Source organism: Rhamphochromis longiceps, linkage group LG6, assembly GCF_057381845.1.
Source record: "Rhamphochromis longiceps isolate RC_006_pf linkage group LG6, R_longiceps_female_GT1.1, whole genome shotgun sequence".
Classification (NCBI taxonomy): domain Eukaryota; kingdom Metazoa; phylum Chordata; class Actinopteri; order Cichliformes; family Cichlidae; genus Rhamphochromis; species Rhamphochromis longiceps.
In genome coordinates, this window is record NC_140562.1 from 17,000,464 (window position 1) to 17,028,191 (window position 27,728).

General features: G+C 42.6%; 1 protein-coding gene across 1 annotated transcript; it reads left to right on the forward strand.

Moving 5' to 3' along the window:
• On the forward strand, window positions 1-27,708 carry gna12a (guanine nucleotide binding protein (G protein) alpha 12a). The gene is made up of 6 exons (XM_085409454.1): window positions 1-1,079; window positions 6,191-6,409; window positions 21,701-21,751; window positions 21,834-22,034; window positions 22,352-22,558; window positions 25,476-27,708. The coding sequence occupies exons 1-6, from the start codon at window positions 762-764 to the stop codon at window positions 25,635-25,637; spliced, it is 1,158 nt and encodes a 385-aa protein (XP_085265580.1). The 5' UTR covers window positions 1-761; the 3' UTR covers window positions 25,638-27,708.
• Window positions 27,709-27,728: the final 20 nt, after the last annotated feature.

Below are 27,728 nucleotides of genomic sequence, written 5' to 3' on the forward strand. Positions count from 1 at the left end.
GGTGCCCCACTTTACTCAGTGCTAATGGGCCACAGGTATCTTTGACCTTGGCCTGTAAACCTTTGTGACCACATGTAAAGTCTGTGTGACGCTGACAATAAACCATCCACAAACAGAGCTGTAAAAGTGCTCAAACCGAGCAGGACCACATTTCCCAGTGATGACGCACACACACACACAGCAGGAGAAAGCATCACCAGCAGCGCTAAATGTTTCTGTTTTCCTTCTATATGTATTTCCTTCCGTCTGCTAGCGCCCCCTGTCGGGAATTATCAGTAACTCTCAGCAGTCTGGCCGTCCCAGCGCCGCCCGCAGGAGCTTCCAAGTTCACAAACCGCTGGCTGTGTTTGGATAGTTTGGATAGCTGTCCCACGGAGTCAGATACCACAGCCTCAGCGTTGTTACAGTTGTTGTGCTTTGGATGAACACACGGACTCCAGGTCAACTTTCTGTTTTTGTTTTCGGGCCTCTAACATTTGAGCGTTTAAACTTTCTTTTGTTGCTTTCTGGCTTTGTTTCTGTGTCCAGAGTGATTTCTGTGGATGGCGAGGTCTAACCAAGATGGACACGGGCTGTCTGCCGGTTGAAGACTAGATAACGGCTTCTCAAACTAAATGTAGACTTTATTTTTTTACGCGTGTTTATCGTGTTTATCCGTGAAATTTGTAGTCGCACCATTTCCATCCCGGGGGTGGGGGATCAAAATCCTATAATGAACATTTTCCCACTGGAGTTTCGGTAAACTTTTCCCACGACTCGCCATGTCGGGAGTGGTCCGCACCCTGAGCCGCTGTCTGCTCCCGGCCGAGGCCAGCCGGGACCCTGTCGGCAGCAAGGAGAGGAGCCGGGAGAGAGACGCGGCGCAAGAGCGGGAGGCGAGGCGCAGGAGTCGGGAGATAGACGCGATGATCGCCCGGGAGAGGAGAGCCATTCGGCGGCTGGTGAAGATCCTCCTGCTCGGGGCCGGGGAGAGCGGAAAGTCCACATTCCTCAAACAGATGCGCATCATTAACGGGCAGGAGTTTGATCAGAAGGCACTTCTGGATTTCCGGGACACAATCTATGAGAATATACTGAAGGTAAAGACGTGGCTCGAGGGGGCCTTCATCCTCCACATATCTAATGTTTGCCGTGTTTGTTAAACATCCAAATCGTGTTTTATATCTGAGAAGGACAACAGTGAGGGGGCATTTTGAAAGTTTTCACAAGTAATTGACACTTTAGGTCACTGTGGCTCTAACTATTCAGATTTTTTTAATGAGTTGCTTATGTCTTAGCTTTTATAATAAATCTGATTGATTTTTATTTTTTTAAGACAGCCAAAACATTTTCTGAGGAAAATCAAGATGATGGGAACAATTTATATCTGCAGGCCTGGGCCATTAGCGACTAAGGTTCACACACTTATTTAAACACACACAGAGGTCTGTTGACATAGTGCATATTTTTATCCTGAAGTGAGTCTATGTGTGTGTGTGCGTCCTGTCCCTTTGTTTGCTGTCATGGCTGGGCCTCCTTCACCAGCTAACAATACCAGACTATTCCTGAGGGATGAGCACATCCGTCCTGAGTGCCACACAGCCCAGACGAGGATGATAAGAGCCTGCACTTCTGCACAGACAAGACAGTATTCAGTACCCTCCCCCAAACACAAGTATACAGTGACCGTCCTGTCTCGGGCCAGATCAAGAACACAATCTTCCCACACACCACATACTTTACCAGCAGCCAAACTCCGGAAAACACACACAATGCGCGATGTGTAGGAGCTGATAGGCCAGGCCAAAACTACCAGCTATTACCCTGCTTAAAACATCTGTAATTCCCTCACCAGCGCTGCAGTCATTCGTCATGTAAAGTATATAAAGAGCGAATGTTAGTATTAGGGTTGTAAGTGGAAGTTATTTTCATTAATGATTAATCGTTTCTGTTTTATCCCTCTGTTCAGTGTCTGCTCTTTTCCCCGTCTTTTTGGATGCGGCTTTTTCTTTGCAAATCTGCACAGAAGGCCACGATCCTGGAGTGACCTCACCACTGCAAGAAAAAAAAAGCTTCTGGTTGAGAAGTGATGCACTCTTGCTCAGTTGCAGATTCAGTGCTGTTTGCTGAAGAGAGTAGCACACGTGGTTGTAAAATCTGGAGTTTATTGGAGGTTCATGCAGGCAAATTGGGTGATGCTCCGCATACTCGACGTTTATGGCTTCTTTAATCAGCACAAGCTGTGCTAACATAATTGGAAAACGGTTTTCCCGATGATCAATCAGCCCTGTAACGTGATAAACGTTCACTGGGCGACACAATGTGCCACTGAAGGACTGATGGCTGCTGGAAAAAGGCCTTTGAGCATCTATGTAGATGATACAACAGCAATAATAACGAATTTATCATCAGTGGTTGAATTAATGAGCGTTAAAATCATATCTGGATAATTTGGTGTTGGAAAACGAGGACATTTTGAAGCAATCCCAGCTTAACCGAACTTAAAAAAGTTAATCCTACATGATGTGTGTGCATCCTACATGATGTGCCTTCTTTGAGTTTGGACGCCGCTGTTTGGATTTCCCACATCACAAAGGAATAACAGCCAATCGTGTGCTAGATGCGGTTGTTGGTGGAAGATCAGTGTCACCTACCAGGTGTAGCGGGGAACCCCCTGTCTTATGGGAACCTATTGATGAAGAGTGAGAGAGCAAAGTGGCAAAGGAAGGAAAGAAGGGCGGATAAAGCTGAAAGAGAATGCACAGGTGTGCTGCACAATTAGGCCTGCAGAAATAAACAGCGGAGAGGTGGAGTTCAGATGCGGTCTGAGTGATTATCTTGTCAAGCGGTGGATAAATCTGTGGTTTAACCATTGTCAGAGGTGAACCAAACAAACAAAAAACCCCTCTGATCTAAGTTAGCCTTAACTAGCAAGTAAATGATCACTGAGTCATTTTGGACTTTTGAGGTGCATTTCTTTATCACAATAGAAGATAAATACCAGCAATAAAAAAGAGCTAAACTAAACTGAGCATGTGATGGCTGCTCCCTTCTCTTATCTCTGGTAGCTTTTATCTCTCATTGCCTTTCTTGAATTTCTTTGAAGTATTCGCCTGCTTTTTCTCTCTCTCTTTTTTTCTTCTTTTTTGGCTCGTTTGGTTCACAGCAGATATTTTGGCACCGGCTGCCCGCTCATGTGTTGTGTTTTGTGGCTGGTGTTGATGTCACTTGCAGTCCCATCGTTCACTGGGGCTCCGTGGGCTCAGAAGGCAGGCGTCGCTTTAGAGGAGGAGGAGGTCAGTGCAGTTCGCGGGATGGACTGCATTAACGCAGGAAAGAGAGCCGCTTTTCAATACAACATTTATAAATGAAACTGAACCCTGCCAGCTCCAGCCATCTGCCGGAGGCAACTGCTACTAACGCTGCTGACCACGCCATGACTGTGAGAAGCCCATCAGCTCAGACATCAGATTTTAATGTTTTTTCGCCCCGTGTGGTCAGATACTGAGGGCCAGTAACACATAAAATGAGCTTTTCAATCAAAGTCTGTTACTCATTTAAATTTGTGCGTCCTGTGGCGTTGCCCTCTACGGCTGGGGAGGAGGTGAAGTTTGGTTGGAGTTAACAGGAAGCAGAAGATTCAAATACTAAATCCCCATATATCCTATGTAAAAAAATCTTCTGAGCTGTTTTTTTCCTTTTCTTGTCTTATTGATATTTCCTCCGTCTACTCTATGTAGCTGTTTTTACACGTGGATGTCAGGCGAATGAAGTAAGGATATTGTACACTCGGAGTCTGCTTCACATTCAGTCTGACTATCTGTTTGCTTCAGGCTGCCTGAGCAGCGCGTGCAGGGCCCGCAGCAAAGTACGACCACTCCTTCGCTGTGAATTCGCTAGACTGCTTCCTGCATAAATTTAACCTGGGAATTATTTAACTTGATCGCCCAGACTTTGTGCTGCCGAGCTGGGAGGATTTTACATTTTCACCTCTTTAAGGTATAGCTTGGAAAAGTTCAGGGGTGCCAGTGCATGTGTGGAAGTATCCTATGTCAGTCACATAAGGAAGTTGTCCGGTCAAAAACTGGGTCATAGTTGTGGGAAGTATGCAACCTGCACTTCCTGGGAAGTAAAGCGAATGTTGTTTATGGCCTTTGTGCATGCATATGTTCAAATGTTTATAACCAGATAATCAGTGATAAACTAGAATTACTCTGAATCAGTTTACAACAAGAGTTACAACATCCATGCAACACCTGTCCATCCATCCACCTTTCCTTCCACTTATCCAGTTTCTGGTCAGTGGGGGGAAGGTAGTGGTTGGAACCATTCACACTCGTAATTACACCTACGGCCAATTTAGAATTGCAAATTAACCTAACCCAGGGAGAACCAACACAAGCACAGGGAGATAACTCCACAGAGGTCCCAGCTGGTGGATTTGAACCTGGGGCCTCCTCGCTGTGAGGCAGCAGTGCCAGCCATCTGTCTGTCATTTCTGTGTAATTACCAACATGTTCAGACTCATAACAGTAAGCAAACCTGACTTCCAGTGTTTAGCCCTACCTTTGTTCCCCTTTTTCTAGCTGAGATTCACAGTAACCCATGAGCGGCAGACCAGAAATGCACACAAGCTGACGTCATCTGAACGTCCGGATAACGCACAAGCTAGTTCTCGTTAGAGAATGTGTGCAGTCCTCTGGTACTGACCTCTTAGATCGGCCAAAGCAAAGACAACGTCAGTCATCTGAATTATTCGGAGGCTTTGAAACTGAGCCGCACATAACTGACTTGCTACGGGCAGACAGTGACAGGCTGATCGGCATGGAAGCAGACAGTGGAGTAAACATGCGGGCACTCAGGAAGAGACGCAGACAGGAATATGGAGGATTATGATACAAATGAGGCAGATTAGTAAATTGATAAGGCTCGTGTCATGAGTCGATGTGACTCACTCAAAGCTCACACGGTCATTCTGCTTTGGGAAGTTCGCTGCGTCCACGCTGGTAGTGGGTCTGCATGTTCGTCACATTAATGCAGCATGTGTGTTTGTGTGTGTCTTTGTTTTAAGCACCACTGTGGGATTTCCTCACTTGTTTAGGTTCACATCCATCTCACTCATTCCTAAAAACAAAAACAGCATTTCTGAACAAAAAGTCTGAACAGGCTCAGACTTGAAATCACTCCACAACACTGAGTCACAGAGGGCAGCCAAGTCAGACTGCACACACACGCGCACATGAAATAGACATACATTGTAGATACATTAGTCAAACCTTCTTTTCACTCTTTGCATTTGCCTTTTTTTTTTGTTATAGCCATGTTCAAAAGCGTGGGTGGTGGGGGCTCTCTCTCTTTGACTTCCTGGTTTTCACATGTTATTTGTAAAGACGACGCTGAGCCGGGTCAGGAGATGTTGATGTTGTGGGTGTGTAAAAGCCTCTTCAGTGTGAGATTAAGCAATACAAATAAATTTGACTATTGCAAAAGATTCAGATGGGTCATGAGTCATTGACAGACACACACAGAGCACACGTACTTTGACCCCTGAGACACTCTTAAATTATTCACAGCAGAGTCATTGTAACGATCCATAGAACAGATGAGCAACAACTCTTTAATAATTCAGCCGCTCTGGACTTGGAGATGCTGTGAAATACGCCTCACATTTGCAGTGAGTTAGTAAGAGCCGGTGAGGGTGTAATGGATCGGCGCGAGCTCACCGATTCAAAAATCAAAGGTTTTTATAGCTAACTTACATTTTTGGTGATGCTCGCAGTTGTTCACAAGAATTGGCTGGAGAGAGAGAGAGAGAGAGAGAAAAAAGAAGTATATATTTATAGTTGCTGTGTGAAGCGGGCGTAAATGCTGCATCATCACTTCCAGAAAGTTACAGCCCACCTCAATCTGACATCTGGAGTAGCTGTTCAAGAGACTAGATGGCGGAAATAGAAAAAAGTAGAACTGAAGGAGGAATATTCAGTCTCAGGAAGAGACCTCCCACACAGATCCCACATGGTTCTCCTCAAAAAACCACCAGCAGCCACACGTGTATGCGTTCAGACTGTGACTTAAATGCATGAGTTTCAGAGTTAAAGTTACTCCATGTTTACGAGGAATGCTAGACTCATTTTTTTCCTCCCATCTGTGTGGTAAGAAAAATATCTGTGACATTAAGACAGGCGGCTGCTCTTCTTGTGTGTGTCTGCAGGGCATGCGTGTGCTGGTGGATGCCCGCGACAAGCTGGGTATCAGCTGGCAGAGCTGTGAAAATGAGAAGCAGGGCATGCTGGTGATGTCGTGGGAGGGCCGCGTAGGCGCTTCGGGGGTCGAGCCCAGTGAGTTCCAGCTGTACGTAATGGCGCTGAGCGCGCTCTGGGCGGACGCCGGCATACAGGAGGCCTACACGAGACGCTCCGAGTTCCAGCTGGTGAGTAGACATTATTCTCAGTCCTTTTAATATCCTCCCACGCCCCTACGAACTTTCATCACTAACCACCTGAGACATCCAAAAGTGGTAATTTTAACTGGATGATGTTTAACCCTTGTAATTATATGAAAGTGATTATTGCTATAGAAACTCTGCAAGATGCAGTAAAGTCAGTCTGTGCTTTTCATGGCAACAAGCTGCAGTACTCTGAGGTGGTGAGAGGGTGCAAAGCAAGAAGGGAGGGCAAGGTGCTCGTGTGCCAGTGCTGCAGAAAATGAGCACTTAAATCAAAGCGTTGTTTCGAATATTCAGCTTTATTATCATCTGAGCAATTTAGTATGACTTTTCTGCTCGAGTGCTTTTTCATGTGCTTTCAGTTGCAACATATGATGCCAGGGCATGCACCGATGTAGCTGCTATTGTGTTTGTTATAGTTAAACCAAAGCAAATCACCAGTGAAACAAACTGTTATCCTACTTGTACTCTTTTCCCCTGCTTTACACACATATGTGGATGTTTTTTAGATTAGCTGAACCATTGCAAAATATTTCCCTGATCCTTTTTGCTGCTGCAGAAATCTCCCGTGTGGTGCAGATACCCCTCTTTGGGATTTTGTAGACAATGTATATAGACGCAAACTCTTTGTAACCGTTTAAAAGGGCATTTCACTCAAAAAGTGTTTGTTGTCTTTTGTAAACCCAGTCAATAGAAAAAGAAGAGCAAAGGTTCAAAATGTTTTACTCGTTCAGCAGTCTAAGGCAGAAGCTTCCAACCTTTACACATATCAGAGGCCTATGAGTGTGCACTGAAGATGCTCGTGTTTCTGTCAGTGATAGTTACAGTGCTGTAAAAAGTATTTGTCCCCTTCCAGATTCGTTAATTGTTGTCACACTTATATGTTTCAGATCATCAAGCAAATTTTAATATTAGACAAAGATGACCCGAGCAAATACAAAATGCAGGCGGGCAGCGTCGGCACCTAAGTTAGGAGCGATAACTCTTCAACAAGGCGACGTAGGAGCTTCAAATTGATGTTATAGGTGCATCTACTAAAAATCTTTTCTTCTGACCTCAAGGTTAGAGTAAGCTTTCTGAAAATCTTGATAGCTTGAAAACAAGACAACGTAGGATTTTGAAATTGATACCATAGGTGTGTCTACTGGATAAGGGGTAGTATAAGGAAGAGGACTCCTTACTACATTTATTTATATTATATTATCTGTATAGCACTTTAGAGCACACCTTCAACTTTATTAAAATCACCTTATCAAGCCCTTTTTTTTAGCATTGCACTTTAAGCATGGATTTGCACAGTAAAACATTTGCACACAATAAGTTTAATTATTTATTGACTATTTATTGGGAATTTTAAAATCATTTGGTAGCCTTGTTTCAGATCCAGCACTGCTGCTCCTCATCAAGGAATGTGGTGGTTGTCTGTCAGGAGAGAAGAATGGTGATTGAGATTGAGATTAAGGTTTACCAGTAAGGAAAACTAATGCAAATGTGTGTGTGGGAAATCTAGGGATAAAAGTAGTGCAAAAAAGTGTCTGTAAGATATGATTACCCACCTTTCCGGGAACGACCATTGGTAAAGCGAGTGTGGTGAATCTTTTCGTGCTTGGGTTTTTGGTTTTTTTTTAGAATATTGGGTTTGGTGTAAAATTAAAGTGTGAAATATTTATTAATATGAAAATGTGATATGTATTTATTTATTCTAATTGATATATTGTATACTGTGGTGGAAGGTTGGGATTTAAGAATTTACCTGAGAGTGGAAGAATGGTTTAGTCTGTGACAGCTGAACATATTTAAGGCTGCCGGTTGTCATTAGAGGGTTGATTGTGCTGTGAAGAAGCTCGACGAGTGAATTGTTGTAAGGAGAGCTGTATAGCAAATAAGTACTTTTTGTTCCACTACACTTGCCTTGGTCCATCTCACTGTTTCCAGCCGCTAAGGGCTGCCCTGTTACAGGTAGCACTGGCAGGATTTTTAAATGATGATTTCATGAAAGGAAAGTAGCGACCCAAACCTACTTGGCCCTGTGTGAAAAACAGTTTTTGAAAGTTGAGTTTCATTATTGACATCCAGGTCTGATAACTGCCAGACCCGTTGAATTTTTAAAAATCACTTAAATAGAATCTGCCGGACAAAGTGAAGTAAAGTCACTGACATCTGTCCATCACAAAGGGTTACAAAGTCTGAGGCTTTGGGACTCCAGTGACTACAGCGAGAAAATTTGGAGCAGTGGTGAACCTTCCCAGGAGTCACTAGCCTACTGAAGTGAGAGTGCATAGATGACTCATCCATCAGGTCACACAAGAGCCAATAACGATGTCTAAAGAACTGCGTGCTTCATATGAGTCAGTTAAGGTCAGAGTTCACGATTCCATTGGGAAAACACTCTGTGGACTGACGAGACAAAAGCTGAACCTTTTGTGTCCTGTTACATGTGCTGTAAAACTAACACAGCAGGTCATAAAAACATCATCATAGCTACAGTCAAACATGGTGGTGGTAGTGTGACGGTCTGGGGCTGCTTTGCTGCTTCAGGACGACTTGCTGTAAGTGATGGAAACATGAATTCTGCTTTTTACCAGAAAATCCCGAAGAAGAATATCCGAACATCAGTTCAAGAGACCTTGGGTTATGCAGCAGGACAATGATCTAAAACGTCTCCAGCAAGTCCACCTCTGAATGGCTCAGAAAAAACAACATGGTTTTGGAGTGGCCTCGTCAAAGTCTGGATTTATATCAAACTGAGATGTTGAGGCGTGACCTTAAACAGGCCGTTCATGCTCGAAAACCCTCGAATGTTGCTGAATTGAAACAATTATGCAAACAAAATTAAAATTCCTCCACAGTGATTTGAAAGTCATTTCCAGTTATTATAAACACTTGTTTGCAATTCTTGCTGCCAAGCGTGGCGCAACCAGTTATTAAGTTTAGGGGGCAATCACTTTTTCACATAGGTTGGGATAGATTTTTCCCTTAGTAAGTGAAATCATGTTTTAAAAACAGCATTTTGTATTTCCTCGGGTTATCTTTGGCTAAAATGAACATGTGTTTGATGATCTGAAACATTGAAGTGTTACTAATATGAAAAAAAAAAAGAAATCTGGAAGTGGGCTGATACTTTCCCACGGCACTCTACAATGTCCAGTTCTTCATTAGTGTTATTTTCTAGTTTCTTCTGTACACTTCCCACCTTATAATACTTAACATGATTTATGTGGTATTATGTAAAGAAATATATGAATATACTGAAATCTCTGACACAGTGTAGTCTGGGGTTTTTTGTTGTTTAAACCAGATAAACTGGCTTTAAGCTTTGGCCAAAGAAAATGTCAAGTAAAATAACGTCTGACCTTTCTGTTAAAGAAGCAGCTTAAATGACTTTTGAGGACGTATCTTTGATATCTAACATCCAAAGTGAACATTTCTTTGAATATCTACAGCTCTGGAGTTTGGTCTCTTCAGTTCCTGAGCTTAACAAAATATTACCAGGAATTGCAACACTAATGGTTTGATTTCATTAGTGTTCTCTTGGCTTTCATCTGGCTTCCATGAAACCTCAATATCGCAGCTTGATGCATGAGGGTCAGATTAAGAAAAGGATATTTCAAAATAATAACTGGAACAGCTCTGACACAAACAGCTACCGCTAATTTAAGAGCTACTTTGATGTAACTGGTTGTATGTGAACTGATGTAACCCGCTCTCATATTGGAAGAATGTAACAGTAATGTGTCCGACGCATGTTTTAAATGTAACGCAATACGGGGAACGTTTATTCTTGCATTGTACTTGGCGGTGTGACAAAAAGGGGTTGGTGAGCTGAACAATGAAATTATGATAACTTGGCTTCTAAATAATCCTCCAGAGTCCAAGACGGCATTCGAATGCATTGTGTCCAGATCTCAGTTCTCAAACTGAAGGATGTACATGTTATTTTGCTATATCGAGAGCAAAACAAATCATTGCTTTTAACTGCAAAACTCGAGCACGAATTTCCTGGTAGACACCTCGGGAAGATGATTATTCGGGTTAAAGCCGCGGTAACCCCCAGAATCGGTGGGAGACGTGTTTAAAAGGTTGTTGTAATGGTGTGCCTTTCTTCTTGAAGGTGCCGCTGGCTTCTGAGGCTGAAATTGTCACGTTGTTTATAATGATTTTGTAAGAGTAAGGGAGATGCTAAGAGAGAGCGCGAGAGAGAAAGAGGGGCTGTTGTTTTACTAAAGCTTGTTGTAAACTTGTAGTGTGTGTATATACTGCATAACAATGCAATAAAACACAAAAACGATAAAGCCGTAATAATGCAGTACATTGTCCAGCTCAGATATATTAGTTTCCCTTTTTGCTTTTTAGCCCAGTTCATCATCTTCAGCTCTCTTGGGTGAGAATGCATTTAATTAACAGGCTTTAACTTTTCCATAAACTATAAACAGCGATCAGCCACCGCAAAGCCACGGGTCTAATAGTGTTGATTTCCGTACACTGTTGACGCAGCTGACCTGCTGGAGCTTGGACACGTCCTCTGTGGTCCTGAGCAGCGGGATGTGAGCAGTGGATCCTTTGGCTGCCGGGGCCTTCCTGGATCACATTTTTCCTGTTGCATTGTGTAGATGCTCACTTGCATTGGGATAATTGGGACGGGGATCATTATCGTCTCATGTGTGATTTGTAGTTCGTGGATATTTAAAAGTAGAATGGGAGGCATAGCCTTCAGCTGTCACCAGCTCACAGTTTGGACAGCCTCTCTACTACTAAGATCAGGCCTAAAACTTTCCTTTCTGAGAAAACACATAGTTTTTATCACTCACCTTTTTATCTGCACTCTGCATTCAACCATTAGTTATTATTCATTTCTGGCTCTCCATTGTCCCCCTCACCCCCAACCATTCGTGGCACATGGCCGCGCCTCCCTGCGCCTCGTCCTTCTTGTGGTTTCTTCCTGTTAAGAAAGAGTTTTTTCTCCCCACTGTCGCCATGTGCTTGCTCACGGGCTCATTTGATTGTCTTTACCTTTCAATATGAAGCACCTTGATGCGATTGCTGTTGTGATGTCGCACTATATAAATAAAATTGAATTGAACTGAATCGAATCTCCGAAATTGTCAAGCTGGTTGTCAAGGTCAACTCCCGGGGCTCTTTTTCATGTTCTTTGAAGCATTCCTGAGCCTTTCTGCTGCACTGAGTAGTTAGCCTGATATATCTGGTATATCTGCCCCTTCTTGGGAGGGGTTGCAACCACAGGTAGCTCCTCGTGTTTGATTTCCTGACCAAATCCCAGGATCCGTAAACAACTACATTTCTAAATAAAATCCTTACTAAATGTTAAATCTCCCATTCAGCAAAAAAAGCACCTCTCAGTTCACTCTCTGATTTGGGTATAGTCACTGGCTGACCTGATGATTTCATGCGTGTCCGCATTTAAATTTAGAATTGCATTTTTAAGTTTCAATATGATGGCAAACAACATTTACAGCAAACACAAAAGAACTGCTACTCATTACTAATCATGCTCTTGTCCTGTTTCCGTTTCCTCTGCTCTTAGCGGTCTGACTGAGTAATATTGCAAAGAAGAAGAAAAAAACTTTGCACTGTAGCCTTGCATTCCACTTCTGTAGTCATATTGATGTGGAGAGCAGGAGATATTTGCATGGTAACTGATTTACCTCAGCCTGTTTTCTCTGATCTAATAGTCGCTGATGTGCTCAAAACATCCGAGAGAGCAACCGGATCACATTAGAAATGTTTATACCTGCCAGCTGAAAAAGAAGCTGCAGTTAACTGTTTAGTACTGCACCGAGTGAAGCCAAAGTATTTATTGTCTTTTCGCATAACTTCCTTATCTCTCTCGCTCGCTCGCTTTCATTTTTTTTTGTTTTGGAGACGTTGCAAAGATGTAATTATTTTCCTCTTGACTGTAAATGGAGCCACTGAAGTGCACTCTGTGGAGTCTCTTCTCCTGAATTACATCCAGCAAACACAAACGTGAAACTCCTCACAGACAGCAGAGCAGTTCTCCCTTTTAACAACGTGCAGAACATTAAACACACACAGATCAACACCAGTGGGTTGCACAAGAAATGTTTTCTTTATAGGCAACGACCACTCACCACGAGTGCACAGAAGATATGCAAGTTATTACAGTGAAAGTGATGGAGGACATTTTTATCATCATCTTTGTCTCTCTTCCTAAGGTTTTACATCCACAAAATCATCATCAGAAGGCATCATAACATTTCGTTATGTCATTTTACAAAACAGTGAACCAGATAAGCTTTTAAAAATAAGTGAAACGCTCAAAACTCATATGAAACTTCCTAAGATGAGTCACGTCTGGCAGATATTTTTTCTGCTGTCTTTAGCCCGAGCAGCCTTTGCTTTTTTTTCCAAGTTCATCTTTTATTCTCCCGTCTCGCAGGAACAAAAACAAATAGACTCCTTTCAACAGCCACTTGCTATATTTTAAAGAACATTTTGTGAGAAACAGACCGGCTAGAGAAACCATTTGTCCAATAAACGTCTACAGATATGCTGTGAAGGGCCGGACAGCTTGTCAATGACACTCAATGGTTGAGCAGAATGTCATGAATGATCACTAACCATATTGTCAACAGAGGGAATGTCTCACGGCATCGGCATCACCAGCTGGGCTCGCTGTCTGTGCTCCGTGCATTGGCTGTAACAGCTAGTTTTATTTGGACTTTATTGAAAGTGACGCAGCAGCTTTACTGTCTGCTCGGGGCTGTGAGGACGACCTTTAACCTTGTTACGCTTTTATCGGTGACAAAACAAGCTGGAGTCACATAGAAGGTGCTTACGTCTCTGTCTCCGCTGTCTCACACTCAACAAACTGTGTGCGCGTGCTTGAGATGTACAGCTCTGGGTCAGACCGCTTTGTCTTATCTGGAGTTGCTGCGTGATAAAGTTGGTGTGTTACAGCCGCACACAGGCCTGCAGGCATCGTTCTCTCTAAAGGCCAGCACGCATAGGACTCGCATTTAGAGGCGTTTTTGATGCTCGTGGCCTGGTGCCACTCTATCAGCAGACTTGTTCAAAAGTATCAATCTACACTGACTCTGAAACACGCGCAATCTGCTCGTCACCTCAAGACAGCTATTTAAATCGCTGCTGTTCCAGTGTTGTGAATGATGTACAGTCTGTGTGGGCTAAGTGGACTGAGTGCTTCGGTTCAGCTCTTGATTTGCTTTAAAGTGGAGTAAAGCTGGTGAAAGTCAGTGTTTTTCTGATTGTCAGCAAATTCCATAAAGAAACCAAAAACAGCAATGCATTAAACACCTGCTGGCTGTGTAGCGAACGCGCTGCACAACACTCCTTTTCTTCTGCATGGGTCCAGACTGAGTTTGAAGCAATTCTAGCAGATGTGTACCGCAGGTGTAAAGGGAACGCTTGTGTAGGTTATGATGTAAAACAGTAGTTTAGCCTCCATGTTTAAATTCTGTCCCACTGACATCATTATTGTGGCTCGGGAGGTACAGCGGGTTGTCTAGTGGCTCAATACCCAGAGTTTCACCCAATCGGAGGATGACTGTGTGCGTGAATGTTTTGGTATAGAAACAGAGGCTGAATGTGTGTGAGACTGGGTGAACGACGCTTGTAGTGAAAAACCCTTTAATTTGCATATATGCGTTTTGATTTGTATCATATTTGCTACATCTGGCTTTTTTTTTTACAATGTATGACTTAAAAATTCATTAATTTAGTTTTTTGGGTGGAAAAGAAATCACACTGATGATGCAGAAGTGTCAAAAATTCACAAAAACTGAATGTATGAAATATGATACTCGAGGAGTTAAGGGGTTAAAGTTGTAAATTTAAAGGGGGGAAAAAATGTGTTTTTCTTTCCTGATGAAATCAGATTGCTTCACTTCACAGGGCCCTCATCATACTCCAGAGGTCACAGGTAAACAGGAAATGCTGTGAGTTTAGTGAGGAGCTACAAGCTGATACCAAAAATAGCCGTCAGCTCATTCCAGAGCTTCTTCAAAGAGCCGACGCTTCTGATAACAAGCTTCTGCAAACTCGCGACTAAAATCACAGCATTTTCTTACTGCAAAGTATAAATGGAGTGTAAAAATCGTGCATTACATGTATTATACATGGCAGTCTGTGGCGTGTGTGGTGTGATGAAGTACATCCAGCCTTGCAAAGTGAAGTGCTGTGGTAAAAAAAGTAATAATAAATAAAAATAATAGGCATTTGTGGCTTTCTAGATGTTCAATGTCAGTGGATGATTCAGCAGTGACCCATAATACGACACTATTTGCTGTCAATTGCTACTGGTATTAAAGCACGAATGAATATGAACTGCATATCAGAGCTACCGTGCCGATCTACAACTTAAACTCTATTTTTTGATTCCTTTCATCTCTCCAGCAATTCACTGTCTGAAATCATCTAGTTTGGACTATTGGAATTGAGCAACACTGCAGATCTCATCCATGCTGCTAGTAGAGCTAAAACATTTTAACCAGTGAGCCCATGAACACTGTATTTCTATTTAATATTGGGCAATCCCTGATTCACTGTCCTGCTGCATGCAGTTATTACCAATGCACCAAATTCAAGCAGTAAGTTCCCAACACATCTAACGTGTACTACAGTGCCCAGTTGTTTTTGAAATTACTTAGACCAAGAGTGTGAAATATAAGGCGCAGGGGCCTGAATAAACCTGCCAAACTGCACACGTTTTCTCAGGGATTAAATGTGTGGTTAGACACTGGAAGAAAGGGGATTTTCACTGGCCCTAACCTAACATCAAAGTGGCCCATGATGTAAAATAGTTTAAGTCAGGGATGTCAAACTTAACTTTATATTTGTCATCTCTTTTTTAAATGATTTATGTGCATGTGCTTGGGGCCCAATCGAGGATAAAGGAAGTTAAACGCTACCTAAAAAAGTGCTGGTTTTCTTTTTCTGTTCACTTTTCGGACAAAACATGGAGCAACAGCAGCCTTATTCTCGACAGCAAGAAACCAAAATGTCTGCTGTGGAGTAAATGTGCTGAGTTAGATACTCTCCGCCTCCACTTTCTTGCCGCTCTTGGAGAGGTTTTCCGGGGACACCGCAATCAGCTTTTCCCAGGCACAACTGGGCCCGAGCTGGGCCGCGAGCAGACGGGGGAGAGGGAGGAGAGTCCGATGAGAGGAAGAGAGAAAGGGAGTGGAAAGAGATGAGCGTTGAGATGGGGAGTCTCCCACAGTGAAAATGGAGCGAAGGAAAAGGGGAGATAGTGAGGGGAAAAACAAACCCAAAGCAAGCACAGGCAAGGAGTTTGTTTACTTGTAGGCTTTTCTGTTTTCCCACCACACCCAGATAACACGCAGTTTGATACAGGACATAAACATCGAACCTCCCCTGCTCGAGGAAAACAAGGCTGTAGATCGAGGAGTGACAGTAAGTGGTGGCTGCTGTCGTCAGCGTAGGTTTAGACTTTGCACCGTTCAGAGGACTTTGAAGTCTCACAAAGGTGTAAAGAGGCTATAAACGCACAAATGCGTGCGACGCTGCACACGCACACATTTCATCGATGACTTGGGCCTTGCTGAGGTTTAACATTGTGTATAGTGTGTTTGTGGTACCCCATTTTATCTATAATGCATATCCCTGCCTTGATAGGAAGAAACATAAAATATCCCCAGAGCAGGGATTGCAAATAAGATAGTGGTGGATCTGCACCAGCTAGTGAGTGCATGTTTTACACTGATAGATTTCAAACATAATCCCTCCCTGAACAGGAAACCTGAGCTGAAGCTGAGCACAGCTGTGTTGAAGAGTATCGGCAACAGTTTCTATTCCAGACAAATCTGGAGAAAAGTGAACTGAAATAACGCTTTTTTTTTCTAGAGATTTCTTGAACTCAGCTCAGAAATATAGATCACATTGAGCATTACAGCTGAAACACTTGGTTTAGATTCATTGATTTGCCACATTGATGAGGTTTTGTAAAGTTTTCTGGATTTAATTTAAATCCAAACTGAAACTGCTTCCCCCTCAGTATTAGAAAAGTAGGAATTCCTACTTCTCGCCCTTTTAAAATTGATGATGCTGCATTTGACTTCTGTCACACCCAGCCTGCGTGTTTATCATGCACAGGTTGACAAGCAAAATTTACACTTTTTAAATGTAGCAGTTTGCTGTGTCCAATACTGTAAATTTAATAGATAACAATTTGTGAACAGTTCTTTGTCTGAAATAAGCATAGACTGAAAAGAAAAGATGGTCAACTCCAGTTTTGAAGCTGCTGTCGACAGCAGGCACAGTTTTAGCTAACAGCAGCAAACATCCTCAGATTGTGCAGGCATACATAACACAGATAACAAAACTTTAAGGTGTAATTCAGTTTAACAGGTCACGTACATGAAAATTCTTCCCTGTAAAATTGCTTGTTTCAGATGTGTCGTTGGTCTCTGGGGAACAGCTCATTTTTGGAGCCAGCCTCAAGTGGCCACTTAAGGAACTGCAGTTTTTGGCACTCAGTTTTATTAATTTATTGATTCGTTTCAACGCTCTGGAGATTAAAGCCCGACTAGCCAGTATTAGCTACTTGTTGATTAATCTGTATTGACATTTAAATTTTGGAAAAATGACAATTAAAAAGTAACGAGGACAGGGGAGAAACACCCTACAATCGTGATACCAGTGGTGATGTTGCATAGATTGTCCACTAGAGGGCAGTTTGCAACAAACAACCAGCTGATCTATTCAATTCAGTTGTGTTTATTTAGCATCAAATCATAACACGAGTCGCCTTAAGTACGGTGAAGACCCTGCAATAATAGACAAAATAGTAATATAGAGACTAAGCAGAGTCGGGAGAGTGTGAACAAATGGACATATAAATGAAGGCGATGTCTTTTTGTTTTGTGTCTCTAAAAGGAAAAAATATTGGCCAACGTATCAAGATATCTGATTTTTACAGGACTAAATATCGGTCTTAAAAATCCCGTATCATCGCTGCATGAGACACACAACAACTTCTCCGCCTGACTCACCAAGCACATCGATGACTGTGCCAGTCTGCCTGCCTCAAGAACTGGATTCATGGTGTGTCATTCAAAGCTTTTGGGCATGAAGTGTAATAGTGTTGATTCATTCTTTGTTAATAAATAAATAAAAATGTATCAATGTGGTGTCATAAAATGACACTCTGGAAAGGTCAGTGGACATTTTAAATTTTAAAATTATTCATTAGTTAATAAAAAATAGTATTTATTATTATTTGAATTGAAAGGACTGACCCACAGTAGCACTGCACTTAGTCCCACACTCAGTGACACATATACCTGTGCCCACACACACACACACACACACACACACACACACACACACACACACACACACACACACACACACACACACACACACACACACACAGAACAGGAGCTTATTCAGGTCTTTGCTGGAATAAAGCCTCTAATCTGCCCATTCACACCATGAATGGAGACATTCCTCCTGCCTTACTCAACACACACACAAATGCACACTCACACACGGGCTCACATACATGCACGCTCGCACACATACGTGCTCACGCCCACATGCACGCCCAGAGCTATATTTTATTCATTACCAGGCACTAAAATCCATCCTTGATCTAATAAAATAAATTCAGTCTGAAGCTTCGACCGCATGAATGATCGGACTGTTTCATTTGTGCTGATGGCAGTTGAAGCGCCCGTGGAAACGATCTGTGCTTGAGCGCGTGTGCGTGCGTGCGTGTCATTGCGTCTGCGGGCGCACACTCACGTGCGTGTCTGTGTCTGTCTGGTGTGTCTGCGTATCCCTTCATCTCTGGGAATTCCCCTCTCCCTGCTTTTCCCTCCAACCAGCCTCCCCTGCCGTTCGTGTCCGGCTGAACCAATCAGAGCCCCCCGGCTTTGTGTTTCCTATTGCCAATGACACCGTAGGTCAGCAGCGGGGTCACCGGTTCACATCTCACCCACTCAGAGGTCACGTTTCCTGGTTGTTATGGGGCATGTCAGGGCCAACATGAAGAGTAAGAGTTGTTTTTTGGAGTTTTTTTGTAACTGTTGCTCGTTGATCAGTTTGAAAGAAACCGAAACATCTGGAAAAAGCTGCTGTCAGCACGGCATTACAGAGGAATAATGTTATATTGTAGTGTGTGCGTGTGATGCAAGTGCTAAACTGACTTTGAAACTTTGAGTTCTGTCTGACTCGCTAATCCCTCCCTCCCCCTCTCCTCTCCTGTTTTCACACGCACAGCTGTTTCCTGAGGGAGGAAGAGAAAGGTTCATTTTTAAACTTTTGTTGGGAATCAGCCTGATTCCAGTTTGAAATGCATATACCTATTATTCCTGCTTGCTTTCAGCCCATTTACAGCACATGAGAATAGCACGACACTCTGAAGATCAAGCTCCCGTGCTGTAGAGAAACCAAATAAACCTTTTTCCTCTGCTGCAGGCACCCGCTGGTCTCCATTCATTTCCAAGCAGCATGAAAATCAATTAGCAGCCTCTTAAAACCTGAGTGAGCTGTGCGATCCATTGCAGTGAAGATCGGTGTGCGCTTAAACCACATTACTATACAACAGTGGATGGTGGAGCAGTGACAAAAAAGCACACATGGTGCTCATAGTAATGGACTACACATCTCAAGTTTCAACAGTTGTCTAATTGAGTTTCGAAGCTAGCAAACATGAAAGGAACCAACCGCTGTCTGAAGTATCAGGAAAGCTACATCCAAAAACTTCAGCTGTGCTATATGCATTCAGAAAGAGTCGGCGAAGATCTTGGATAATCTTGTGTGATCTAAAGTGAAAGAGTTGATAGCACACTGGGATATTCCACCAAATTAAGTTTTGTGTGTTCAGCGCAGACACTGTGGTAATTTTTAGGTACTTCCCTGATGACTGATTCGGTGGATGTTTGCAGAGGATATGAAATGATTCGAATCATGTTCTTTCTATAGACTGGAACATGGTGAAACTGTACAGCGTGACGCATGAGTCATCTTATTGTGTTTCCTTATTCCTGTGAATTAAGTCACGTTCATCACATTTTCTTATCCTCGGTTTCATTTCCCTTCTCCGTGTAAATCGGCTGTGTGTGGAAGTCAGGTTGTGTTTTGATACGTGCCCACGTGCGACCAGATTTATTCATCACAGGGTCGCCTTGTGACGCCACAGCCTACCTTTTGTGCAGTGTGTTGTCTGTTATAATCTCTCATTTGTGTGAGTATTTCTGGTCTGTATACAGTCATGGTAAAAAGAAAGGACACCATCTGTGTACCATAGCCAGCACAAGTCTTAAAATGATGTAAATACAGCCTCAGACAGGGCTGGACTTTGACTTGTCCGTTGCAGCACCTTCATTCTTTTCTTTTCCAGCTCCTCTGATTTGCTGCTGTGCTTGGGCTCATTGACATATTGCATGAACCAATTTAGACAAAGCTTTATCTTGTCAGACAGATGGCCCCACATTAGACTCTAGAATACTTTGGTACACAGAGGAGGTCATGATACACTCAGGGACTAGGTGAGTGCCCAGGTTATGTGGCTGCAAAACAAGCCCAAATCATCACCCCTCCATCACCGTGCTGACAGCTGTCGTGAGGTGTTTGCGTTGATATACTGTCTTTAGTGGCATTGTGCATTATTTCTAAACATCATCTGCCTTGTTGTCATCTGTCTAAAGAACAGCGTTCCAGATCTCTGAGTTCTTCAGATGCAGTTTTGCAAAGCTGCGCTGCCATGATCTTTTCAGAGTGTCTTTCTCCTTGCAGCCATTCCAAACAAGCCATGCCTGTTCAGTGTTTTTCTGATTGTACTGTCATGAAATTTAACATTTAACATGCTAACTGAGGCCTCCAGAGCCTGAGATGTGGCTTTTCAGTTTTTTGGACCTTCCACCCCTGCAAAGATTGGCATCTGTCTTGACTGTTTTCCATTTGTCAATAATCTTTCTCCCTGCAGAGTGATGGGATTAAAGTTACTTTAAAATGGCTTTATAGTCCTTCCCACATTGAAACAATTAACTTCTTTAAGATCATCGGTAAAGGCTTTCCTCCTTGGCGTTGTGCTAACAAACACCTAATTGCTGTGTTTACACTTGCTGATGATCAGTTAATCAAGTGCACCTGGTTGCTAATTACCATTATAAGGAGTAAGGATGTACTTGGCTTTTCACACACACTTTTTTAATGAATATATAGTAACAAAGTGTAACTATCTATCAGGATGTTGTTGAATTTTAAGAGCTGGTAGGGAGCAGATTATTTTTATTGTGTCCTGAAACGCAAAGTGAAATATCTCTGTGTTTAACTTTGTCTGGCTGCTGTTTGCCGTTAGGCAGATTATTCACTGTAAGTTTATTAAATGTGAAAATAGCTCTCTGCTCCAGCTGGAAAATTGGTGCAGTCAAATCAAACAGCTGTGTTCAGAAACAAGGTCGTTCAGAGTGCTTTACAGAGACGAAGTCGAAAACAAAGAGATATTTAAAACGCATATTTGCATAGGGGTCACGATGTGAAGCATGCACAGATAAGTCATGATGGGAATATAACTACAACCTTATTGTTTCCCACGTTCACATATGTCTAGTTAAATGTATCTGGCATGCTAATGTTTACTCTAAAATGATCATCAGGGCAAATCCGAGTCGTTTCTGCCACAAACTCGATAAACGCGATGTCAGAACAGCGTTAAAACTGTGGGGGTGTGATTGTGGGCCTCTATAGAAAACAGTTTTTCTCTCTAACGGCTGATCTTTAGATCACAACACGGGGCTGTCACACCAGCACAATGAGCCGAAAGAAGCCAAAACCTGTGGTGAGCCACACCTCGGGTTTATATTCTCTGCGGGTTTGTAACCGCGATTTTTCATATCAAAAGTCACTGTTTGATCCTTTGTTGATTGGAAAATGTGGATCAGTGCAGCTTGAATGTCATCTTGAGCTTTGAAGAGCTGTGGACTCGTGGCAGGTTCTGTGTGACACGATAACTAGATGTGATCAAGCTGCGAGCTGCACAGATGTGATGGGACTAATATGATTGTGGTCGTTCACATGGTTTCTGTCCTTTGTTGCAACGATTGATGTCTTGTTAAATTAATAACCACAATACGACAGCTTCCATGGAAATGAGAATTAAAGAAGGAAGAAATACAAGAAATGAAATCGTTCCGATAATGTGATCAAGAGCCATAATTTGATTATTTTGAGTCTTTTAAGTTTGCTTAATGCGTATAAGATGACTCAGGTCTGTGTCGCGGCTGTAATGGATTCTTTCCTTCTCGTCTGCAGAGTGAGTCGGTCAAATACTTCTTGGATAACTTGGATCGTATTGGACAACTGGTGAGTCATAGTGACTGGTTTAATCTGAAGCACACTCTGTACTTTTTACTTTGCAAGACAATGTTCTCATATCCTTTTTCAGAGCTACATTCCCAGCAAGCAAGACATTTTGTTTGCAAGGAAGGCGACTAAAGGGATTGTCGAGCACGACTTTGTCATCAAAAAGATTCCCTTTAAGATGGTGGATGTTGGAGGGCAGCGGTCCCAGAGGCAGAAGTGGTTTCAGTGCTTCGACGGGATAACCTCGATACTCTTCATGGCCTCGTCGTCGGAGTACGACCAGGTACGTGCACACACAAAAAAAAAACACGTTATCAGCCTAATTATGAAATGCTGATGCAGTCGGAGCGTTTGGCAGACGAGTCTCTTGACAATTGGGATTGCGAAATGCACAAGAAACATCAGAGAGACACACAACATTTGCGGTAAACACAAAGCTCTCTTTGTGGTGCGCTGAGGAAACTTCATTGTTCCCACAGTCGTGGCTCGAGTTCAAGTCAGCGGTCATATGATGACGACTGAACCCTTAATTGGCATGCAGATAAGACCTGAAAAAAATCAAACTAGACAAAGAATAATGTTGAGCCAATGTGATTCCAGGTCTTGATGGAGGACCGCAGGACAAACCGTCTGGTCGAGAGTATGAACATCTTCGAGACCATCGTCAACAACAAGCTCTTCCTGAACGTGTCCATCATCCTCTTCCTCAACAAGACGGACTTGCTGGTGGAAAAGATTCGCACGGCCGACATTCGCAAGAACTTTCCTGAGTTCAGAGGAGACCCTCGCAGGCTAGAGGACGTACAGGTAACCCGAGGTTTCACAAAACTCTGAATGCAGTTGCAGATTTTGAGCGTCTTCCTAAAGTGCTCCATTATCTTTCTCAACGCAGCTTTGCAACAGTGGTAACTTTCATGCATTCCAGAAGAAGCTGCCCATACATGGGTCGCTGTAGCAGGTCATCTGCTAATCGGAAGTCTGCATGCCAAATATCCTCGGACAAGATAGTAATCCCAGTTGTGTAAATGTTAGATAAAAAGAACTTACATAAGGAAGGGTTTGCATAAATGGGAGAGAATGGGTAACTGAGGCAAGTTGTATAAAGAGCTTTGAGTGCTCAGTAGAGTAGAAAGGCTCTATCTGTTTACCATGTAAGCTAATAAGGACCGAAATTTCTGTCATCACACACGTAGGTTGTTATGGGCAACAATGAAAGATGTAAAGGAGCATTTATAAAGACATCAGTTTATTACCAAGGCTTTATTTTAAAAAAGAAATACAGTTAACATTAATACTGCTAATTAAAGGCTTGTTTTTCTGCCAACTCATATTTTCTCTCGTTTCTGCAGAGATAATCCAGGTTGCTTCTTTAATAAGGCTTTTAGCATCCGTGACTGAAGTCAAGATAATTAATGATAATCCTAAAAGCTGGATTATAGAGCAACACTCAAAACGAGCGCATTACTAATACTACCTGGGTTTCTCTGCAACCTGTGTGTTACAGTGCAGCTTTCTAAATGTTTTTAAGTACTGGTACTGGTTTCTTACTACAAATCTCATCCATCCCATGTATGCCTTTAAACCTAATATCCATACTCGGGGTTCAAAATGCACATTAATGCAGTCAGGTATTGAACCGCTGACCTTTACAATTTTTAGCTGACTCGCTCTTTCTCCTCGCTCCTTTCTCCTGTAGACGCCGGCTTTGTGACGAGCAGATTTTAGCGCAGAAGCATAAGATTAGTAGTTTTCAGCATATTTTTAAGGGTTTAAAACATGTGAGCATTTTAACTAGTTATAAAAGAGGAAATACACCAGTATTTTTCTCACAGCCTGTAAGCCGTGTTGATCACTGTTTTGTTTTTAACCGTCAGATAGAGCATCGCTTCAAACTGAGCAGCAGCATTAGCTCCTTTCCTTTCATGAAGGATGAAAAGGAGTCACTGAAACACATTTGCTTAGCACTGAGAGCTGTTTTCAGGGCTTCCACCTCCATGCTATCTGGTTACTGAGAAACCTTCTGGAAAAGACTTATTATGCTCCCTGTAGCTCTAGATTTTTATTCTTGGACTCTACTGGATTAATTTTGCATGATTTATTTATCTTGCACTGTTCTGATCAGGCCCCTCAGTTCATCCACTGTTTGAAGCAAGCTTTCTTAGCTCCTTTCTTCAGATTGGTTCTCCTGTGCAAACAGAAGGTTTAAACGGCAGGTGGGTGGGGCTTCCGTGCTTGCAGCCAGAGCCTTAGTTGACCATATTAAGGATATCTGCTGTCGTTACAGCATCAAGAGTAGAAATATTTAAACAGTGTTTAGAGCAGTGCTTGCACATACAGTGGGAGAAATAATCACTTGATCTTCTGCTGAATTTATAAGTTTGCTCACTCACAGAGAAATGAACAGTGTCTCGTCTTTATGAAAGTTTCATATTAATAGACAGAGACAGTGCATCAACCAGAAATCCAGAAAAAAACACATTACATAAAAGTTTGAAATTGATTTGCATGTCATTGAGTGGAATAAGCATTTGAGCTGCCAGCAAAACATCACTTAGTACTTGATGGAGAAACCCTTTTTTGCAAGATGGTAAGATGTTTCTTGTAGCTGGTCAACAGGTTTGAAGGGATTCTCACTCAACTTTACAGAAACTCCCAGAAGTGTCTATAAATTAGGTTTCTTGGCTGCCACTTGGCAACTCGAAGCTTTAGCTCCAGCCACAGATTTTCGTCTGTTTGGCGTCTGGAGGCTGGCGAGGCCACTCGTGATCTGATTGTGCTTCTTCTTTAGCCACTCCTTTGTTGCACTGGCAGTATGTTTTGGGGTATTGTCATGCTGGATGGCCCATCCGTGACTCATCTTCAGTGTTCCGGCTGTTGCAGTACGTGGCCCCAGAAAACAAAAGCATAATGTTTCCACCTCCGTGCTTGACTGTGAGGGTGGTGTTCTTTGGGTCATGCTCAACATTTCTCCTCCTCCAAACACAGCGGGTCAAGTTGATGCCGAAGAGCTCAGTCTGACCACAGCAATTTATCCCAATCCACCACCTTTCTCATGCTCAACCTCACCCTGTGAGGCCAGATCTTGCATGGAGCTCCCGATCGCGAGGGTGACTGATCTTTTACAATCACTACAACAGTTGTGCATGTCTGCAATTTTGTCCCTGATGTCCTTCAGCAGTTGGCTCATGGTGGTGGAGAGGTTGGAATGGGAGAAATTGATTCTCTGGACCGGTGTCTAGTGGACAAGCTGATATCAGGAGTATCTGTAACTGACTGATTGATTTATTGATTGTAATCTGTGTCCCACAGTGGAACATAGTCAATCTGTGGGAGACATGCAAATCAATTTATAACTTTTATGTAATGGGTGTGTGTTTTTTGTTGTTGGGGCAATATCTCTCTATTAAAATTAAACTACCATAAAAATTAGAGACTCTTCACATCTTTGTAAGTGAATAAATGTATAAATTAAGCAGGGGATCAAATAGTGTTTTTTCTCCACTGTACATTGACCTCATTATCTGAAGCTTAGGCCATGTGTAACATGAACATCCATCCCTCTAACATTACGTATGTGACAATAGTTCCACAACAAAAATATCTTACCGCCAAAAAGTCCAATCCTCCTGCTATGTCATAAAAGTCGGTCTGATCTTGTATTTACGTCAGTATAGTACATGTGAACACACGCACATAAAGACTCTTCCTCCTCTGCTTCTTCCAGGCGTTCCTGGTGCAGTTGTTTAGTCGTAAGAGGAGAAACCGAGGGAAACCGCTTTTCCATCACTTCACCACTGCAGTAGACACAGAAAACATCCGCTTTGTCTTCCACGCCGTGAAGGACACCATCCTGCAGGAAAACCTCAAAGATATAATGCTGCAGTGACCTTCACGTCATAGACGATGGCCTCTCTGACTGTTAACTGTGAAACCAGCCGTGAATCCAGGCCTGGAGGACTTCTGAGAAGGTCTCCTTTGATCTGAAGCAACACTGACCTGTGGAACCATCACTTGACCCACGCAGAGTGGATCTTAGTGACCTCTGAACCTGTGGAGCCCTGAAGCAACTCTGGACGTTTTGGCCCCTGTGGAATCTCTATGTTTAACCTGTATAAATGTGTGAATGCTGTAAAAAAAAAAAGAAAAAGAAAAGAAAAAAGACAGTGGGCTTCTCCTTGCACAGGTTCCAAGATGTGTAAAAAATGTAGAGGAAAGCACCAACTACATGACATGAGCACTGAACGTTGTTTTTCTCTTCTGTATATAAGACTCATGACAACATGTCACTAAACCCAGTCAGACTGCTGCCTGTTGAAATGTAGCTCGAGCTGTGTGAAGACGCCGCGGGAGGGGAAAGAAGCGCAAAGAAAGAAAACGAGGAGGAAAAACATGAGGTTTGGAGCTGAAAAATACTGTCTTAAAGTACACCTGACAGAGGGAAGGGGGTTTGGGGTCCATACTGGTCATATGCTGTGTTATGTGAAAAGGTTGCACAAGTGTTCCTGTCAATGAACTTCAGCAGAGGAGTGAGACTGAGCTGCGCTACACCGCTCGTCCTCTCCTGCCCCGTCTTTTCTTTCCTCGTCTTGTGTTAATTCTCTTGTTCCTGCCATTGTTCGAGAGATCAACAGCTGCAGATAACAAGTCTTATTCTTCTAATCCCACTCCTTCTCGGCACAATAGACACATTGTTCTTCTCCTCAGAAGTAGACGGTCAAATTAGAGTCTCATCTAAGCTCTGAAAAGTGCACGCAGCTCCTGGTTTCGTATGAATCCATACACCTTTCCCGAGCTTTTCTCTCCCTTCTGTGATTTCCATAGCATCCCAGTAGATGCACCACAATAGCCTAGACTTGACCTGAGGCAGTATAAAAAGAAATATAGTAAAAAGTATTTTAAAAAATCTACAAAAAAGCTTTGGCTTCTGGTTACACTGCTTGTTCCTGTTCCCTTTGTCCTGTAAACGTGCCGGGAACAGCAGAAAATGAAGAGATTGAACTGCAGATGACCTTATCCCCGTGTTTCTTGTAGCCATTTTGGACTTGTAGCAGTCGGGGTGGGAAGCCTTCCTAGCAAAAACACTGAGACAATGACAAGTGACTTACACAAGCCAGACTTTTTTAAAAAAAAATCATCACAGGGAAGCGAGTTTAAACACGTTCTGGTGACTGGCTAGTCTGTGATTTCCTAATGAGTTCCTAGAAAGTATCCTGACCAAAATAGTTGGCCGTGTAAGGAAAACAGGAAGCTGCCAGAAAGAAGTGCTGCCTTCAAATCCAAATATTTGATTACTGTCAGAAATACAAGTTCAGTGATAAGCAACGGCTAGAGATCATTTATTTAAATGTCCGCTGCATTGAAAACAAGAAGAAAAAAACTCGGATTTTAATTTTTAAAAATACAACATACTTAAATTTTGCAATCAAAACAATTTCACTAAAGATGTTCCAATATTTTCAAAAAGCTTTGGTCAATGCTGCGTATATGAAAGGGAAAGAACGGCTCAAGGTAACAAATTCACAGATCATTGGTCATCATCTGAAAACCCTCGGGTGTGTCCAGCGTAAGTCTGATCTAAGACTTCCTGTTCCATTGATTGCCGATTGTTTATGAATGCAGTTTTTTTGGGTTTTTTTTTAAAAATCAGGTGATGGCAGATGTTTTTTTCCAAATTGCACATCGGCAAATGTGTTCCTCTTGTTCATCTGTCAGACGTTCTTGACTGCAAATGGAAACCAGAGCATTTTTGGTGCCTGTTGACCTTCAGACAATTTCTATGCATATATATACAAATATGTGTATCGCCGTGCTCCTCTAAAGTTCCCTCCAGCTTTATATGAAGTTTCATAGTGTCCTTGAGCTCATTGTTTTGGTTTTAGAGTCTCCAACGTTACTTGTTTGGTTCACTCTCACCACTCATGGCCTTGTTTCCATCCCAAAAAAGTCCTAAAAACCAACCACACTACACTTCTTTCCG

Bases quoted from the DNA above. Each gene is read 5' to 3' on its own strand.
- gna12a (XM_085409454.1), top strand. From the start codon at position 762: ATGTCGGGAGTGGTCCGCACCCTGAGCCGCTGTCTGCTCCCGGCCGAG. The intron at 22,035-22,351 runs GTACGTGCACAC...ATGTGATTCCAG, and splicing joins CGTCGTCGGAGTACGACCAG to GTCTTGATGGAGGACCGCAG. The intron at 22,559-25,475 runs GTAACCCGAGGT...TGCTTCTTCCAG, and splicing joins GCAGGCTAGAGGACGTACAG to GCGTTCCTGGTGCAGTTGTT.